Source organism: Hemicordylus capensis, chromosome 7 (genome assembly GCF_027244095.1).
Source record: "Hemicordylus capensis ecotype Gifberg chromosome 7, rHemCap1.1.pri, whole genome shotgun sequence".
Lineage (NCBI taxonomy): Eukaryota > Metazoa > Chordata > Lepidosauria > Squamata > Cordylidae > Hemicordylus > Hemicordylus capensis.
This window is the reverse complement of record NC_069663.1, coordinates 8,596,834-8,616,992: the sequence shown is the minus strand read 5'-3', so window position 1 is coordinate 8,616,992 and position 20,159 is coordinate 8,596,834. Positions and strand designations below refer to the sequence as shown.

General features: G+C 44.3%; 1 protein-coding gene across 4 annotated transcripts in view; it reads right to left on the bottom strand.

The window, feature by feature from the left end:
• Positions 1-2,246: 2,246 nt before the first annotated feature.
• Positions 2,247-20,159, bottom strand: part of AGO4 (argonaute RISC component 4) — a 42,681-nt gene continuing 24,768 nt past the window's right edge. For 2 of the 4 annotated variants that reach the window (XM_053267712.1, XM_053267715.1), the window contains exons 10-18: positions 18,970-19,098; positions 18,310-18,443; positions 15,789-15,973; positions 14,992-15,151; positions 13,035-13,350; positions 9,234-9,368; positions 8,395-8,496; positions 7,680-7,879; positions 2,247-6,424 (exon numbers count right to left, since the gene is read on the bottom strand). In XM_053267712.1, coding sequence (XP_053123687.1) covers positions 6,316-6,424; positions 7,680-7,879; positions 8,395-8,496; positions 9,234-9,368; positions 13,035-13,350; positions 14,992-15,151; positions 15,789-15,973; positions 18,310-18,443; positions 18,970-19,098 — 1,470 coding nt within the window. In that variant the 3' untranslated portion in view covers positions 2,247-6,315. The remainder of the gene's footprint in view (positions 6,425-7,679; positions 7,880-8,394; positions 8,497-9,233; positions 9,369-13,034; positions 13,351-14,991; positions 15,152-15,788; positions 15,974-18,309; positions 18,444-18,969; positions 19,099-20,159) is intronic. The other 2 variants (XR_008310776.1, XM_053267714.1) reach the window with 2 other exon arrangements.

Sequence of the window (20,159 nt, the reverse complement as noted above, 5' to 3'; positions counted from 1 at the left end):
ACTGTTGTTAGGCTCTTGGCCTCTAAGTGCAGACATGGAAAACATGGAATCATCCATATAAAAAAACAGGAGACAGTAACAAGAGAAAAAAAGCAGGTGCACTGAACCCGGCACGGTGAGACGATCGGTGAGCTGAACAGTGCACTGATGGTTCATTAAAATATATATGTAGGTCCCAATGTGTTTTGAGGTGGTATGCCTCTTCTTCAGGTGAAGGACTTAATAAAACAGAATATACAATTTATATATTTCTAATAAACCACCAGTGTCCCCTGCCAAATCTATTAAGGTACTGTATAATCAATAATACAATAAAACCACACATTAAAATAAAAAGGCAGGTAAACAGATGAACGAGAATTCCTTTAGAGCCTAAAGAGCTACTAAAATCATTTTATTTATTGGTAAATCTATTTCATTAAAATAAATCCCAAGACAGTTCGCACCATAATGAAAAGCAATAAAATCTATAAAAATTAAAACCAATAAAACAGTAAAAATGCAAGACACAGAAGAACCAACAACAAACAATAAAAACACCACCTCTTGAAATGTAAAAGCCCAAGCAAAGAGTCAGGCTCTTACTGGCTTTTAAAATTAACTAGTTGGCGATCAGGTGAAGTCTGTCACTGACCAGACCATTTTGCTGTATTGCACTAACAATTAATCAGCCTACTTTCCTTTCACGTTCTCTACATCTGGGCTATATTTGGTGCAAACCGAGGTCCACAAGTTAGACCTCTTGCGCCTCAAATGTTCATGTGTCTGCCATCTTGGATCAGCCAAGAAGCTTGAGGTGGTATAAAGTTCTCTCCTGGCTTCTCAGCTGACGTGCAGATGCTCTTCCACTGAGCTATGGCCCCCCATCCCCTAAGAGGAACATCTCACGGCTGACCATGCTCACATACAGGCACCCATCCAACTACAAACCAGGGCAGATGCTGCTTAGCAAAAAGAGACAATTAATGTTTGCTACCACCACTCCAGCTCTCCTCCTTGAATGAGTGACAGGTGCAGAGGAAGAACAGAGTTGAGCAGCAGTTGTCTCCCTGCCAGTGCTCCCAGTAACCATTTCCATTTGTACTGTGCCTGGCTAGACCAAAGCAGTGACTGGCACCCTCAAGCAAAGGGATCACTGTAAGGACATTCTCTAGCCAAGAGATAATATGAGTTGCAGTGCAGCAGCAGGAGCACCAAGGTTGCATACCCCTGCTGTAAGGTTTCCACAAAAGCCATGGCTGCCTTTGTTGATTTAGCATAAATTCCCTTCTCAGGATTCTCCCCCTCTCCTATTCAAGACAGAATGTTTGAGCCTTTTCCTGGAGCGAAAGTACCCTTGATCGTTTTAGTCATCCTATTCTACCTCTACCATACTCTGAGAGAAGATGCCCACAACTAGGAATAGTACACACCACCACTTTGTATAAGACATGATGCAAGAGTGGCCCTTTTATTTTCCGCCCCTTTCGTAACAATCCCTACCGTGGGATTTGAGGGTTTGACAGAACTCATTTTCATTCAACTAGCTAACATGAACTAAGATCTCTTTCCTGATTAATCTTTGACCACCATCAGGGAGGGTAAATGGGAAACTAGGGTTTATTTGTCTCTTTGCCTTACAAATGCCGCTTTTCACTTTATTTAACTTTCTCATGCCCCTTCTAATCACTTGTGCTTCTGCTCTTACGCACCACACTGCTCTAAACCAGGATATTCCAAGGGTTGCAATTTCTCAAACATCTGGTTCACAGCAAAGCACGCAAACAGTTATGCTGCTTGATGTTCAGGAGGGCTATTCGCACAATTACGAGGTCCTACCCTAATTTGGGAGCTGGAGGGGCTCCCAGTTTTCAGTCATGTATATGATAAAAACAAGGTCAAAGATGAGGAGCTTGATCAAGCCGTCAGTCAAGCCTCAAGCTGGGTAAGACAGTTTCCCCACCTACCTCGTTCAAAAGCTGGGGACAGAATCTGGCTAGAGCATGCTCATCCTACCCACCTGGGGCTTGACAGTCAACCAAGTTCCCAACTCTGACCTTGCTTTTATCGAACACACAATCAAGTATCGGGAGTGCCCACAGCTCCTGAACAAGGGTAGGAGGCTTATCCTATCCTAGTTCTGCTCATGAGGACACTGGTGTTATGCAAGCTTTGTGTGTTCTGTATTAAGATATGTTTAGATTTATATAGTTAGATGTGATTATAAAGAATGTAAAGACGCTTCTGTAACAAGCAAGGCTATGTACTGCAGGCTATTTTTTTTTTATTATACACCAATAAAGAAAAACATTTGGCACACAAATGCCTTTATTTTTTTGGACACATTAACACAAAATCCCTGCAGGCTAGAAAAAAAAAATACATTGCAGTTATACACAGCCAGCATATTATCGCAATGGGGGGCTGCTAACCCCCCTCCCCCAAACGGGGTTTGTTTCTTTAAAGAAAAAAGTACCTCGTATTGCTATAGACATACATCCAGTCCAATTTTAATAAAATACAATTTAAAACATTACAAGTCTAACAATATAGAAACAAAAAAGAAAAATACATTAGAAGTCAAAAATGAACAACTGCAAACAAGTTTTACATACAAGTTTCAGGCTCTAGACATAGAAATATCACAAAAGTGTCAATAGCAAGGTATAAAGAAACTCTTAAGTGATATTCACATATGATCTTTCCTCAAATTGCACAAGGGAAAAAACCTTGCAGTTGAAACAGTATTGATACAATGCCCTCCAAACTCTGCCTTCCTAAAATGAAAGCAGAGCAACTGCCTTGCTATTGAGCAAGAAGAAAAAACCCTACAGCACATCCATATCCACAAAGGTAATTTGGGGGAGAGGGGAGGGTCAGGGTTGGAGATTTCTTAATCAGTCAGAACAAGAATGGGCTTTGCCTGCCTCCCCATTGAGCAGGCAAAGGCTTTTGATATAAGGGTGTGGGGCGGGGGCAAGGCAGACACACATCTCCGGAACACACGTACTGCAAGAGACATCTTTTGCATCCAGTTACGGCGCCTCTTTGGATGTCACCTTCTGGTGCCAGGCAAAGTCACAGCATAAAAGCAAAAATGACACACACACACACACACACACACACACTCACTCACTCTGCGGCAGACCAAGAGCTTTCTAGAGCCTTGTCCCAACACAACTGCTCACCAAGAAAGCAGAATGGATTTGGAAAACGAGCAAGGAGCTTGCTGCCCTTTAGAAGCCAAATGCTCCCTCCCCATTCTCCGCACCACTGCCCCAGATTTGCTACATTTGAACAGCTTCCACAACATATAAACAGTAGCCAACAGGCTTCAAACAAAAGGGGGGAAGCAAACAGTAATAATAATAAAACCCCAAACACCCCGAGAACTACAGCTACAGAATGCACCTCTTCCCATTGATTGACACATGCATAACAATTCAGTCCATCCCCAGGGGGGCTTGCTCCTTGGAGTCAAGGGATTGCCACGTAGCAGCACAGCATGGCTGCAACTGGATCTTGCAGTTATTAGTCCTGAAGACCCTTGCTGCTGGGCCTTCCCCATGCAGCTTAAGCTTTGAACACACTCCCACCCAAAAGACACCACTGCACTCTTCAGCAACTAAGACAACAACTAAGACTTTTTCTGCACGAAAAAATTTCTAATGGGGCAAAAAAGAAAAAAAAAAGAAAAAAAGAAAATTCATGAAAAATTCCAAGAAAGTGCAAAAGTTGGCAAAAAGTTTAAATCCATAGACATTTTTGGGTGATAAAGTCCATTGTGACGATGTAAAAAGAAATTCTGCTGCGTGTGTGCGTGTATATGTGTGTGTGTGTGTGTGTGCGTGCGTGTATGTGTGTGTGTGTGTGTGTGTATATATATATATAAATAAATAAAGATAGACTAGATAGCTGTTGTCTGTAATAAAGAAAAATATGCTGATCACAACACTGCCACCCACCCCTCCCCGATGATAGAAGACCAAAAATAAAAACAATGAAAAAAGACCATTCCAATCAGCCCTGGCCTTATTTTTATGACAAGACAGAGCCAGAAAAGCCCTTCCCAGGGCTAGCTGAAGTTTCTGTCTGCAGTTTGAAGATCCAGAAGAGTTCACTGTAAGCAAGCAAGAGCCCCTCTTTGCCCTGTCTGCACTAGGAGTCCTTGGTGCAAGAACAGCTACCTGCCTACCTGATGGTATACAGCATGCATTCTTCTTGGTTGTGTACTCTCTCTCTCTCGCCATGCCCTTCTCTAGTGCAATAAAAAAAATTCTACACACTAAACAGGTGCTTATGCTCTCTTCAAGGTGCCTCAGTTCTCTATATGATGGGGCCAGCAGGAGGTTCAATTCTGGCATCTTCTCCCTGAACAAGTATTCCTAAACAACAAAACACAGAAAAAGAAAGCAGCAGACTAACTGAAGCAGCAGGTCACTCTCCCTCTACACATGTCCTGATTTTTATTACCCAAGTGAGGTATTCTCAAGGAAAACACGAGCTTAAAGAAATCTCGTTTCTAAACCTGTCCACTCCACACTACGTGTCAGAGCCGAGTTTGCTTTGCTCCTCTTTCCAAGTGGGAAAAGAAAGCTTTACAAGCCTGTCTCAAGATGCACAGTTCTGGAAGGAGTTTATGAAACTGCTTGTTGAAGACTAACTTCAGCGTACTCTGGTACAGCTGAATGACAGTATTTAGAAATGTAAACTTTCATTTATTTACAAGCTTTTATGTCAAACACAGGAGGAAAAAATCAAAACCACATAGCATATTGCTGACCTTGGAGGTCTGGTTCTGCAACCTCACAGGGTCGCACATGACTCCGTGACACCACCTGCTTGTTTCAGAGACTAGAGTGCAATTATTGGCAAAATCCCGATCTTTCACAGTGGTGTCGCGTCATCTCAGTCAAAATCTAGGAATTTAAAGCATCTTGCGCTAACACTCACAAGCTAGTCTCAACATAAACACTACTATTGTCTGCAGGTTTCCCCCCTCCCCCATTTGTATTACACATTTTAAATGGAAGAGAGCTAAGCAAATAAGAGTCCTAGAAATGGGTCAAGATCAACATTAAATTTACACGTCATACATGCTACTGAATGCTTAACTGTACATGCAAGCAACCTAAATTCTCGGGGAAACGAAGTTTTAAAATGCTGGTAAAAGTCTTCGGATTGCTACTGTCACACTATACACAGCTGTACATATTGGCAAAACCTTTCCAATGTAAAACCGCCACTTTCCACACTTATAAAAAGGAGTAGACAGACCAATGGAGAATATAAAACAGTTAAAAATAATCATTTGTAAAAAGCATGAAGGGAGCCTTTTCTGATCCTTTTTTAAGAACAAATTTCCTCTTCAAGGAAGTCAACCTACACAAGATGGTTGGCTGTAACTCATGTAAAGTATTCAGCTAGAAAAGTTACTGCCAGGGTATCTCTAAAAAAAAATTATTGCCAAAGTTAAAACCTTCTATGAAAAAGAGTATTAAAAATGACTTCAATTCATCAAACACAGCAGCATAAAATGGGCACTTTTGTAATGTCTGAAAAATACCTAAAACTAATATTTTAGAACTTCATCACAAACTTTTTAGAGGGGGAAGCAGTTCAGCACTCTGAACCAAACAGTGGCCATTGTGTGCAAACTACGATCTTTGTTAGACCTGCCACTGGGCACGGCTCTCCACTTGCATTACACTCTCACAGAACAAGAACCACCTTAGTTGAATTCGCAGTTATAGTGCAATTGCTTTGCAGCCCACGACTGCAGAAAGGTTTACAAAAAGAGGACTAGGAAAGCTCAAAGAAAAAGAAAACCCAACAATACCTCTGAAAGTTAATGTTTGTTGAAAGGCGTTTACAGTAAGAGTTCAATTTATAAAAGTCTATATGGCCCCACACAGTAGAACAGTGGAAATAAGATGTTTTGCCATATCTGGAGTTTCACTAAGCAGCATGGAGAAGCCTAGGAGGAGTTCAGCTTCTTGATAAGCATAAATGAGGGACGAGGAGGTAACTTAAAACTGATTAGCAAAATATTTCAATAAAAACCTTTCGTGCCAAGTCCTTTAAAAATTTGTTAAGAGGATCAGCCTTTTGCGCTTTTGAGGTAAAAATTCAGTCCAATGCAAAGACTGTCTATGAAATGTCTATTTACTGAAAACCACAAAATAAAAATGGCTCAATTGTGTCTGCATCAGATGTTGCTGCAAGCGTCGATTCAGGGCAACCATCCTGAGCTGCTGGTGGTGGGCAGCCTGCAAAAACTAAGCCCTAGCAACCAGTCGTCAGTGGCACACCCAGCTGAGCCGCCTCAGAGTCTCATCAGGCAAAATACATTGTGTGCTGGGTGTCGTGGTGGATCTGCACGGCCTTGGCGAGCGCTTGAGGGTCACGGCCATTGCTCTGTCCCGAAACATGGCTGCCTTCAGCACTGGAAAGAAACACACAAGCCATTCCAGTCAGTGTTCCTCATATCCTCCCCACTCCCTTATGCCTGCTGGAGATGTTTCACTTCAAGGGACCCCAGGGCTCAGACAGAACCTGTTTATAGCAACCCTTTCGTTAAGGATGCCTGTAACTCAACTCAAGATATCCCTGCAGGGCGAACAGGTTGTAGCAACATGTCTGGCTAATGCAGCCCAAGCAATAAACTCTCGATGAGCTTCTCTGAAGCGCACACTGGATCAGCTTGAAAGAAGCACTCCTCTGCCTACCACCCAGAGCACTACAAGGCAATATCTCCTAGGCGTACCCGTCGCTAATCCCATGTGTGGCAGCTCTCGCAAGGGTTCACAAGCAGCTGCCGGTCTAGCAGCGGGGATGGGAGAAAATGGCCGTGGCAGGCAGGAGGCGGGGACAGGCCGGCTTGAAAAGATTTGAGATTGTGAGCCCTTTGGGGACAGGGATCCATCTTATTTATTTGTTATTTCTCTGTGTAAACCGCCCTGAGCCATTTTTGGAAGGGCAGTATAGAAATCGAATTAATAATAATAATAATAATAATAATGATGATGATGATGATGATGATGATGATGATGATGATAGCCAGAAACCATGGCCAGATCGGGGGAGAAGCGGGCCAGCAGAGGCACAGATGCTCTGCGCCCGGCTCAGCTAGTAATCCATTATTGTAATGCAAGAAAGGAGCAAACTGCTCTTTAGAGAGGATACACAAAGGACAGCAGCAGCATTCAAATCCAGACATACCATTTTATATACAGGGCAAGTCATATTTTCTTCCAAAACTCAGAGGGAGGTACTGGACAACCCCCTGCTAACTAGGCAAAGAGGGACATTTTAAAGTGATAGCTCTCGTATATACTGAGGGACAACAACTGTCTCTGCTCATCCCAGCATGGCATCCCTTCCAGTAGCTGTTGCTGGTGTCTCAGTTGTGTTTAAGGTTGAGAGACCCTTAGGGACAGGGAGCCATCTTCCAATTACTTCTGTTATGTAAGTGACTTCAGAATTTGTAGTTAAAAAGCAATATATGAAAATAATAATGATATAATCTATCAATAAAAAGCCAGCTGTTTGCAGAGAAGACTGGTTGAAGTCTGTGGTAAGACTGAAGAGAGAAGCGTCTGACCTCGACCCTGCTTTCCATTCAAACAGAACACAGCCTAACAGTCTAGCGGTGCAGGGGACAGAAGCAAATGCTTCATTCCCCCCTTATGACTGCTCACCTGTCATGATCTTTGTCCACGAGGTGGTACCTTGCCCGAAATGCTACCAGCCTGGCATAGTACGCAGGAGCGGGGATTGAGACAGACCGTGTACACCGGACGTAAGTGTGACACAGCTGGTACGTCAGTAGCTGCAATTCGTCGGCAGTGAAACAGTTGTCATCCCACAAGACTTGATAGTGAGAAGGGCGGCTAGTTCCCTGTGAAAGCAGGAGAGCACTTAATCCACCACTCAGAGTCAAAACGTGATGTACACACAGTCAAGATGAGTGAGAACTTGCCAATGAATTTATCTTCTTCTCCTCCTCCACCTCCCACCCCTGCCCTCCAAAGTGGGCAATCTATTTTACTGGTGGTGTGAGAGAGAGAACCCTATTTTTCTTTTTCACTTCCCCCGAAGTCTCTCCTCCTTCGGATACAAAGATTTTAGCAAAAAGGGACAAGTTTCTCAGTTCATGGATGAAGAGTGTCCACTGAGGTCAAAGGAAGGAGAGGCTGTTTCACCAGCTAAGTGGCACATCACTGTGGACCACTGAACTAAGAGCATTAGTTCACCACACGCATTAGGAGGTATCAGAATACACTTTAATGATTTAACACAAGGAAAATCAGAGTTGCCTTGGACAGCTGCAACAAATGCAAACCTGTGAGTGAGCCTCCCAATAACCAAGATGCCCAAACCAAACATGATCGACTAAGCTGCTTCTAAGCTTACCTGGATTCCTGCATGGCTACAGAGGTAAAAGTCGAATTCAGAGGGATGTGTGATGGTGCTGTCCACGGTAGTGCCTGCTGGGACATTGCCACTTTTCCCCACCTATTAAAGGCAAGTTCATAAGCACCTTAACATCTAAGCAAACGAACAGTTCTCTTATCAGTGGAATATGTTTACTATGAACATTTATAGCTTGCTTGCTTTGTATCGCCATCCTAGCAAAGTGGGGGTGAGAATCCAAGCCTGATCAGCAGCTGAACCATTCCCTCCACTTTGCTCTTTGGCCTTGTATCCTGCACCAGCTTGGTTCAAACAGCTAATAATATTGGGTATGGTTAGACGATTTGAACAAAAACTTAAAGCAGGCAATTTCCCAACTGAAGCCATACTACCATATTCATCCGGCTCACGCACACCTCAGTTTTTAACTTGTTTTCCATACCAACTTTTTCAACGTTTAGAGTTTGAGGTTCAGAAAACAACTGGCGGTTTTACAGCCAGCAACCTGGAGTAGCACTTTGTTACACTGTGGGGACGAAACTTGCAGCATGGCGGAAAGTAAATGTTCCCAGTCTCTATAATCTAGTTCTCATTGTAAGAGAACGATGCCCTTGTTCTATGCTTGAGCTTTAGGTTATGGGCACATTGAGGAGTTCATAAGCTTTTGTGCTACTCTAAAACATGCCCTATCAAACCCCATTACAGGATTGTAGCAGAGAATAGGCAGCATATAACTTTATGGAGCATGCTTATGCATTCACTGTTTCTAGGAAGAGCTGCTTGGCATTCTCTGGCAAGCTGTAGAACTTCACAGGACGCCTCCCCCTCCCCAAACATACCCTTTCGGTTTTGTCAGCACAGAAGAGTCTTGTGTGATGCCTTTTCTGCACAACAATGTAGGTGATGCCTGGTCTATAGTCTTCTTCCAAACTGATGCAGGCCTTCCGGATTGCTATGAGTTCTGGCCATGCTACCTAGAAATTAAGTGAAATTTCAGCTGCTGAAAGGGATTGTGGAAGGCAATGTTTTGTTGGATTTGAGTAGGTACAATCTGAGTGGGGGGTGGGGGTGGGGGAGGAGGAATATAAAAGGCACGACACTGGCTGCTGGTATGTTTCCGGGCAAAATACAAGGTGCTGGTCATAACCTATAAAGCCCTAAACAGCTTGGGCCCTGGGTATTTAAGAGAACGTCTTCTTCATCATGAACCCCACCACCCATTGAGATCATCAGGAGAGGTCCGTCTGCATTCGCCACCGGCTCATCTGGTGGCTACTCAGGGATGGGCCTTCTCCATTGCTGCCCCGAGGCTTTGGAATGTGCTCCCTAGTGAAATAAGAGCATCCCCATCTCTGACAACTTTTAAAAAGTCTTTAAAGAAGCATCTGTTCACCCAGGCTTTTAACTGACATTGTTTTGATTGTTTTAATGTTGTTTTTAGAATATTGTTTTAAAATTTTAAATTGTGTTTTAAATTTCTTGTTTTTGTTTTTAATTAATGTTTTTACTTAAAAAAAAAAAAATCCTGTTGTAAACCGCCCAGAGACGTAAGTTCTGGGCGGTATAAAAATATGTTAAATAAATAAATAAAATAAGTAAATAAATAAATGACCAGTTGCTTTCCCTAAAGGTAACAGATAAAGGCGTTTAACCACTGCTTACACATATGGACTACTACTAGCTAAACTATGACTGAGTAGGCAGAGATTTTATGGCCCAGAACATCTAGGCTATATTGTGCCACACCTCTAGACCATGGTTCAAGCAGACTGCTAAGTTTCTTTTCAAGTTATGTGTACACTGCTACATAGGAAGCTGCCTTATACTGAATCAGACCATTGGGTCCATCCAGCTCAGGACTGTCTACACTGACTGACAGTGGCGCCTTCAATGTTTCAGGACAGGAGTCTTTCCCAGCCCTACCTGGAGATGCTGCCAGGGAGTGAACCTGGGTCCTTCTGCATGCAAAGCAGATGCTCTACCACTGAACTAGGGCCCCATCCCCTTATGGGAGTATATTGCAGCAGACAGTCAGTGCTCATAGGGAGTCACCCATCCAAATCAAACCAAGGTGAACTCTGATTAGCAAAGGGGACAATTCATGCTTGCAACCATAAGGCCAGTGCTCCACCCCAAAGAGACCCTCTGTTTTCTATCAGCAGCCAGGTCTCACCAGTTCCCCAGGTTTTAGTAAGAAGACAATCAGCCTCTTGTGAAGCAAGCATGCAAGCTGCCATCTGCCCCCAGAAAGGAAGAACCAACTCTTGTCCAAGCGTGTTGGTTAAACTGCTTCTCCAGCCATATCCACTTGCTGAAGGGGGAGATCTTACGTGGTGTGTGTGTTGCAGTGTTCCTTTCACTTCTAAATATGCATTGATAGAGCATCCACGTTCTCTACATGCTTGCCAAACCTTTCTTCAAACCTAGCTACTGATCTGCATCATGTGAGCCTGCCTTTCTGGGGCAGATGGCAGCTTGCAAGCTTGCTTCACAAGAGGCTGATTGTCCTCTTACTAAAACTTGGGGAACTGGTGAGACCTGGCTGCTGACAGAAAACAGAGGGTCTCTTCTGGGGTGGAGCACAGGCCTCATGGTAGCAAGCATGAATTGTCCCCTTTGCTAATTTCCATATCTAAGGAATAAAGCAAGAATCTTTTCCCAAAGAGAAAGGTTCCCTTCCTCTCTAATAAAACGCTTGGTGTCCGTCCGTGGACGGACACCAAGCGTGTGTCCGTGCCTCCCTGCTCTGTTCTGCGCCTGCGCGAAGTGCAGGCCCAGAACAGGGCAAGGGAGACACGCTCGCCGGCACCAGCAGCCATCTTGGGCGGCCAGAAGCGGCTGCCCCGGAGAAGTCGGAGAGGCGGCGGCGGGGGAAAGTGACCGAGGCGGCGGCGGAGCCGCCGCCTCGGCCAAAATAGATGGAGGCCGGGGGCGGAGCGGAGGCCATGTAACTTTAAAAAAAAAATTTACTCCTGCGGCCGCCGCCGCCGACCGCCCACCCTCCCTCCCAGCTGCCGAGTCCCCCTTACCCTGGCCGACTGCTGTCGGCCGAAGACTGCCCTCAATTTAAGAGGCAGAGAGGAGCTCGCAAGCAGAGCTCCTCTCTGTGCAAAGCCTCTTGCCGAACTGCCGCTTTGGGTGCAAGGGACGCAAGCGCCCAAAGCGGCAGTTCGGCAAGAGGCTTTGCACAGAGAGGAGCTCTGCTTGCGAGCTCCTCTCTGCCTCTTAAATTGAGGGCAGTCTTCGGCCGACAGCAGTCGGCCAGGGTAAGGGGGACTCGGCAGCTGGGAGGGAGGGTGGGCGGTCGGCGGCGGCGGGAGTAAATTTTTTTTTTTAAGTTACATGGCCTCCGCTCCGCCCCCGGTCCCGGCCTCCGTCTCCCCGGCCTGGCGGGGGCAAGTGCCTGGGCCGATTTGGCCCTTAAAGGTAGGGGGGGCGTACGGCGGAGGGAGGGGGAATGGCGGCGGGGGGCCAGGAGCGCCATTACTAGCGCCCGTTATTCAACGGGCCAAAATTCACTTGTTCTTAATAATAATATACAAGTCGGTTGTCAAGATTGTTTTAGGATTCAAAGAACACTTCAGCCTAATTCAGACATTATGCTGTACAAGTGTACAGCTGTCTGTATGCTCGTACACATGTTTGTGTGAATGACTGTATCGGTGTTCACTTTTAAAATGATCCTGATACTGGCCCTTCAAATGCATGGTACAGATGGGAAGTGTACTTCTGTACCTGCATCAACATAACATGTCAATGACTGAACCAATGTTCAGATCTGTACCTGTGTACACTGTACACGTGTACAAGTGTTGACCATAATGTGTAAATGGGCCTTTTCAAACATTACAAAAACCAGTCCAAGTCAGCCATACTCAGCTGACATGATGAGTTGCTCTACATGGATTTTACACGGATTCAGACAATGCCCCTCAGAGTGACAAAGCAGTCACCCAGAGCCATGAGGAGCCACTGATGTTTTATCTGCGTTTTCCTGATCTACCCATGAAAAGCAGCATTTCAGTGAGAAGGCACGTTAGCTACAGTTAACACTTGTGGACATCAAGATCTTGAATCTGGGCATAGTGATGCTGGCAGCAGACTATGTTCAAATGTTTTGCTGGGTCACCATAGCTCTGCTCACCTGTTGCCTCCCTGCTTATCTTCCTGCCCCGATTACCGACTGCCTCATTGTGTGTAGCCCAGCTTGTGAAGCATTCCCAACTGTGGCATGGCATGACATCATGGCCCAGGCGGAGGGAGGATGAAGAACACAATGTGACAGCTTGTGTTCTTTAAGCATATGTCTGTCCAATGACAAATACAGCACTGACCAGGTCCAGCTGGACAAACTGTTGACACTTAAGACTTTATACTGAATCTCAAAACCTGATAACTCAAGCTTCTGGACAAGGGCATTTCTAGGATTTCTATTCCCTGTATTTTAAGCTGTTTCTATGTTGTTGTAAACTGTGCAGACACTAAAGTTTGGGGCGGTATACAGATTAGATAGAGAGATAGAACAGCCTTTCAAGCTGTTTTGTGGCACAAACTCCTCCCTTGAGAAGAGGTGTGAGCTTTGTTAGTTTCTCCTAGGTTTGGAAAGCCAAGCGCCCATTTAAGCTTTGCTAGACAAATACCTGTTTCATCTGCCCTTCTGAGACACCTCCCCTGTAGTAAATGATCCGTGTGGGCTTGAAGCGGGTGGATTTATAGAACTGGATCAACAGCTCTCGCACCATGTTGGTCAGGTCCTGGATCACCTCCTGACTGTATAGCAGCTCTTGGGATGTTTCTTGGCGGGAGGTTTGCACTCTCACTGTAGCACAGTAGCGGCTGGGGTGGCCATCCATACTGCCTACTACAGCTGCTATGGAAGGCTTCTTCCCATCCCCAGCAGGTGGGTGAGTGACATCTGCTCCCAGAAAGATCACTGGCTGCTGGAACACAGAGGGCCTGTTCAATGGGACAAGAGAGTTTCAATTGGAAACTAAACAGGAAACCAGCTGGGCATCCCCAGCTTTTTAATATAGGTTCTTTATAACAAAGATTTGTGTGTATGTGGGGTGTGTGTGTGTGTCTGTCTCACTGGGTATTTCACATTAAGCAGGAAGACCCAATACTACTTACCACAAGTGCTAAGGCAATACACATACTGCATAATCTATGCAGAAACAGTAACATGTGCATGAAGAAATACAAGGTTTAGAAACCTGACAGTGGTCCTTAAGAAAGGAGAAGAGGGAGAGAAGGCTGTTGACCTGGGAGGGTATTATTCTGTGGCTCACAGGGTATGTTGGTCCAGATCTCAGATTCCATTTTGGAGTGCATAAGCAGTTGATTCTCCAAGGCTACTGCTATGACTCAGCCTCCTCAATTGACCTTAATGGCCAACAGCATTCTCTGTCCTTAGCAGAGCTGCTCTCAGGAGAAAACCATCTATGCATGGTTCGATATCCCTCTGAGATTCAAAGCTCTCTAAAACTGATTTGCAGTACTCATTGCTCGCCTGAACTAGTCAGCACGGGGCAATTATTTGTTCAAGATGCAGTTTATAAACAAGGTTCTGATTTTGTTCTATGTAAGGAATTGTAAAGATTCCTTTGTGGAAAACTTATTTGTGTCTTAACTCCTAGAAATACTGATCTTTTTTGTGTACAAGGGCTGAATATTCTGCAACACTAGGGTTAGGGCACCCACCTGCTCAGGAACAAAATGATCCTGAGCTGAAATCACTGCATGGCTCCATGCTTCCTCTAACTGGTTTCCCAATCTACCTTTGCCTTGTTCCTGTGGGGCAATTCCAGACACCAAGTGTGCAGTGTCCAACTAGGAAGGTCTACAGAGGCTTGATGAGGAGTTCTAGAAAAATTGCTTCAATTCTACTCATCATGCAGCATCAGCAACTAAAGAAAGTAACCCATAGAGAGGTCCGTCTGCATTTGCCACCGGCTCATCTGGTGGCTACTCAGGGATGGGCCTTCTCTGTTGCTGCCCCGAGGCTTTGGAAGGCACTCCCTAATGAAATAAGAGCCTCCCCATCTCTGACAGTTTTTTAAAAGTCTTTAAAGACATATCTGTTCACCCAGGCTTTTAACTGATACTGTTTTGATTGTTTTTAATGTTGTTTTAGAATATTGTTTTAAATTTTTTTTAATTGTTGTGTTTTAAATTTCTTGTTTTTGTTTTTAACTAATGTTTTAATGTTGTTTTTATCTTGTAATCCACCCAGAAATGTAAGGTTTGGGCGGTATAAAAATATGTAAAAAATAAAATAAAGTAAAATAAAGTAAAATAAAATAATAAGTCAGTTCACCATATGCTGAGAAAGGTGAACACAGTAAGAAAGTGTTATTGGGTCTGGATGCCAACACTGAAGGGGCCAAGAAGCAGTTTTTAGGATTCTCCAAGTTCTGTATACTACTAATTAGAAGTCCAGAGCCATTTTAACTGGATAGAGGACAAGTGACTGCTTTAAGATACAAGTGGCTGGTGTAATATAGTTTTCCCATTCTGAACTGCACTTTGCTACTCAAAGATAAACCAAAAATCAGCCCACATGCCTGCTGCATTAGATCTTCCAAAGGTTAATCTGACCTTTGATGTGGTACAAGCACGTTGTTGATTCCCCCAAGTTTTGCATTGATCTTCAGGCAGAGGTTGGACAGAGTCTGTGGAGAAGTTTTGACTACATTTTTCACCTGAACACACTGAGTGGCCATGCCTAGGAGAGTGTCCCCAACACGTTTCACCTCAGCTGAAAAGGGAAAATGAGAAGTTGTTTCAGGTCATCTCAAGTGATACTCCATCCTCTCTGTGGCTAGCAGGACTGGGTGCCTTGCTACTACCACCACTACAACAACAAATATTTATATAGCACTCTTCAACAAAATGTTCAAAGTTGTTTACATCACAAAACAAGCACACACAATGCGTCTCTGTCCCCAAAGGGCTCACAATCTAAAAGGAAACATAAGATAGATACCAGCAACAACTGGAGGAATGTTGTGCTGGGTTTGGATAGGGACAGTCCTCACCCTATTAAGTATAAAAGAATCACCATTTTAAAAGGTCTCTCTTTTTTCAGTTATGAGGAGTGCTCTACTACAAATCAGCAAATGGGTTATTTATTATTTATTACATTCCTATACTGCCCCATCCAAAGGCTCTGGGCGGAGCACAACAAGTAAAATAAAAGAACACCATTTAAAAACAAACAGGTTAGAACAATACAAAAACAAATTTAAAACAGTTCAGAGCCATCAAGTTGCATATGCACATTAGGGTGAAAAAGGCAATGCCAAGTGCACACCCCTCCACCCCAAAAGATATTCACACACACATCTGACATAGTGACTGGGTTGGAATTGCTAGCTGTAGTTTTGCCCCCTTACCGTAGACTGGTGTCTTCCCAGGGAGAATCACTACGATGAGCTGCAGACCAACGTAAGTCAACTTCAAGTGTTTGAACATGGGTTCCACACTGTCTGCACCCTGTGCGTATTTACAAAAGCATGGTTGGCCCTGGATTGGCATCCCCGCATCCTTGGAGATCTTGCGGAGCTGATCAGTGAAACTCCTATAAACAGAAGTTGAGCCTTCGTTGAAGTCACTCTCAATGCAACTGTTGGAAATCTCATGAGTTTTATCTTTGAGTATTATGAAATTAACCACAAGATGCAATAATGGCCACCAGCAGAGATGTCTTTTTAGAACAGAACAAAAAAAACCTGGTCTGATAAATTCCTGAAAGATAGTTCTCTTAATGGCCATTAGGCATGGTAACTAGAAGTACACTAGCAGTATGCCCGACTACTAGATGCCGAGGAAAACTAAGCTTATCCCCTTCAGGTCCTGCTTGTCATCTCCCAGAGGCCTCTGGCTAGCTGCGACTAGCTACAGAATGCTGGACTGAATAGTTGGCACTTACCTGAAAGGTCATTCTTCTCAATGGTAGGGAGAGTATCTGATGCTGGGTTGCTCCTCCTACCTGTTCCGAGACAGGGCCAATCAGAAAATGACTTTGCCTGGTAACATGGGAGGAGCTACCCATAGTTTGAAGTCCTAGAAGGAGAATCGCTCTGGTGCCAATACACTTAAATGACATCAACAATAAAGAATGTATTCACAAACATGTACGAGGGAGGAAGGACCCTCAAGGAATAATTATCATCAATAGCACAAGCCCCAGGGAGAACAGACCACCCCAGAATGGAAATTGCCTAATTGGAAAGGATAGAAAGAGAAACTTGGAACAGAAAATGCGGGCAGGAAGGATACACTCCCTACCACGGAAGAGAATAACCTTTCAGCTAAGTGCCAATGATTCATTCTCTCTCAGTGGTGGAATGTATCTGATGCCGGGACGTACCAGAGCCCTTAAAACCTTCAGAGTGCAAGAGAGTCTGGTCCTATTTAGGAACCATTTGCTGCAATACTGTTCTCCCAAATGCAGCATCCACTCTGGATTTTGTAGTGCCCCATAAAAGTGAACAATGAAGTCCCTGCAGATGTCAGCCAAGGTGGACACAGCAGCAGAAGTAGCAGAACTCCTGGCAGAATGGGTTGTAACACCTCTAGGAGAAGGCAGACCTTTAGAAGTAAGGCTAGTTCTATACACTGGCAAATCCAACTAGCTAAGGCTGATTTAGAAACCTTGCATCCCAGCAAGCTGTCGTGAAAGGAAACAAAAAGGGACTGTAACTAACACTCTCATAAATCATAATGGCCCTGCACACATCCAGTGTGTGCTACTCCTTTTCTTTAGGTGACTTGGGATAAACGCAGAAGGATGGCAGTTCCTAGATCTGGGAAATAATGAATTAACCTTAGGAACAAAGTTAGAATCCAATCTGTAGGACACAGAATCAAACTAAGCTCCTTTCACATAGATAGAGCCCCCATCACCAAAACCCTACGTGCTGATGTAATAGCAATAAGAAACGAGACCTTCAAGGAGATGAACTTTAGGGGAACCAACCCAAGAAGCTCAAAAGGGAGCTTTAGTGAGGACCATGAGGTCAATGTGAAGATCCCATGTGGGGAACCTGTGAACTGTGGGTGGATTCACCCACCGACTGCTGAGCCCTCCCCTGCCTATGGGACTGAATTGGAAGGGTCCGTTGAAACGGGGAAGTTGGAACTGGAAGTTGGTGCTCCTGTGCAGCTCTGTGGGCTGTGCTCACCTCTTTGTCCTTCTTAGGGTGCCTTTCAGTGGAAGGATTTGTTGCCACCAGCCACTCTGCCAGTTACAGACAGAGACGGACAGCTCTTGCTGCCTGAGGCGCGAGTGGCTATTTTGGCAGAGCCACAACATGCTACAGTGGGCCAAGGGCACGCTACTCCCTTAACTCTGCAAGGGTGATTCAAGATGCTTCCGTCTCCCTACACCTCAACTCACACTAATCCATACAAGGGGAGACATGAGGCAGGGGGAACAGACTGCTGATAAATAAAATGATCAGCACCTGTTCCAGAGCAAGACTAGGTAACGAACTGGAGACTAGGGGGGTAGCTCCTCCCATATTACTAGGCAAAGTTGTTTTCTGATTGGCCTTGTCTCAGAGCAGGTGTGAAGAGCAACTCAGCATTGGATATACTCCCCCACGGAAGGAGAATATATGGTTTTCAGTATTACCCAGCAGGGCAATTCTTACATTCGCAATCTTAAACATTCTATAACAGTTAGGGAGTTGTTCTAAGAATTCTTATTTTCTATTTGGGAAAGACCTTTCTGAAACCTGGAAAAAATATGCTCTCTAGTGTACATTCTCTGTGCAAGAGAAAGGCAGACCTTTTGTTTAATGAGCTCACTGAGCCCCAGATAGACAAGTGCTAAGCACAACATTACTCGATTAAACAAGATCACTAGAATCAGCTGCAAGAAAGAAATACTGAAGTAGAAAAGGTACTTACTTTAACAAGTCTTCTCGACATTGCTTCTGAGGCGCAAAGCAGGCAACAGCCCAAACTTTAATCTCAATGCCGGCATAGAATTGCTTTCCCCTCATATCCCAGACACCCTGATTTGGGGTAGCTACAGTCTTATTCTAAAGGAAGATTAAAACAAGACATTCTGGTAAGAACTAATCTGCATACTTTCCTGTCACTATAATCTTAATTAATAATTACTATCTTCACAACTTAGCCCACTTGCACCTCAAATATTCATGTGTCCACTGTCCTGAATTGGGGTGGATGACATCATCATAAACTATGCCATGGAGGTGTCCCTATGTGCCTCTACAGCTGTATCAAATTTGGTTCAAATTGGTCCAGGTATTGCCAAGCTGATAGGGGCATACAGACCCAGAAAGCTGCGTAATCTCAGAAAAAACACATTGTTCTTCTAGAAATCTTATCCACCTATATAAATGAATAGTTATAAGTTTATTCGGTCATTGACCAGCAAATATAAATGAATATGTTAGCTGTATAATTTTTAGCATATTGTTCTAGTGTTAATAGTCTTCAGTCTAAACACCAAAAGATTGGGCTTGGCATTCAACTAGTAATTAAATGCTGCCTGACTGTGTGTGTAGGCTGTTAATTTGTGGTAAATTGTCAAGAACTTACCCTGCCTCCATACTGCAACATAGGTGCAGGCAACACCCTGCCTGTTAGCTCTGTCATTTCATTATGGACGACAATACCAAACTCCTTCAGATATGGATCAGGCCCACCTACCATACTGTTACTCTTTACCTAGAGACAGAGAGAGCATCTCTTGAACATACACAGTTTCACGTGAACATTTGTGCAAATGGGACTCAACCCAGTCCATTCAATTTGTTTCTTGGTAACTGCCAAGCCATTGCTATTCTTCATCAAATATAGTACATTGGACGCTGCCTTATACCAAGTCAGACTATTGGTCCATCTAGCTCGGTATTGTCTACACTGACTGGCAGCGGCCCTCCAAGGTTTCAAGCAGGAGTCTTTCCCAGCCCTACCTGAAGAATTCCAGGGACTGAACCTGGGACCTTCTGCATGCAAAGCAGATGCTCTTCCACTGAGCCAAGGCCCCATTCCCACAAGATGAATACCTTACAGTAGACAGTGCTCATGTGTAGTCGCCCACCTATATGCAAACTAAAGCAAATGCTGCTTAGCAAAGGGGGGAAATCATGCTTATTACTGCAAGACTGGCTCTCCAGCCCAAGATCAGAACACAGCTCTTTCAGGGCAACCAGTCTGGTCAGTTCAAGAAGAGACTGAGTAGATAAAGCCAGTTTTAGCTTTCCCTTGAATGGGCTAAATCAGTTGCCCCTGAAGAAGGGTCAGATGAGCTGACATGTTGGGCCAAATACATTATTCAATGCAGCTTCAGGTCCTCTTTCTTTGTTGTTCTTGGCTTTACTCAGAGATGTGTTTAAGTGGATCAAAAATAGCAAAGATGCTGTGATTAAAGCACAGCTAGTCATGGCACTAGGTTACTTAGAGTGTCTACAAGACAGTTTTAGTTTCCCTTTGTAAACTGGCACACCTTAACCCAAGGCAGCACAACTTTGGCCCTCCAGCTCTACAAATCCCCATCATCCCCAGCCACAGTGGCCAATAGTCAGGGATGATGGGAATAGGCCAACGTCTGCAGGAGGACCTGCCTTAACCACACCATCCTGATCAGCCCTGTTGCCAGGAAATATCTTTAACACTGGACTCAAGTAAGGGGCTTAGAAGACCAAAGAGGAACTATCTTGCTGAGGGGGGAAGTCTATTGCAAGTATTTAAGCTTTTTATTCACAGGAACATAGGAAGCTGCTTCA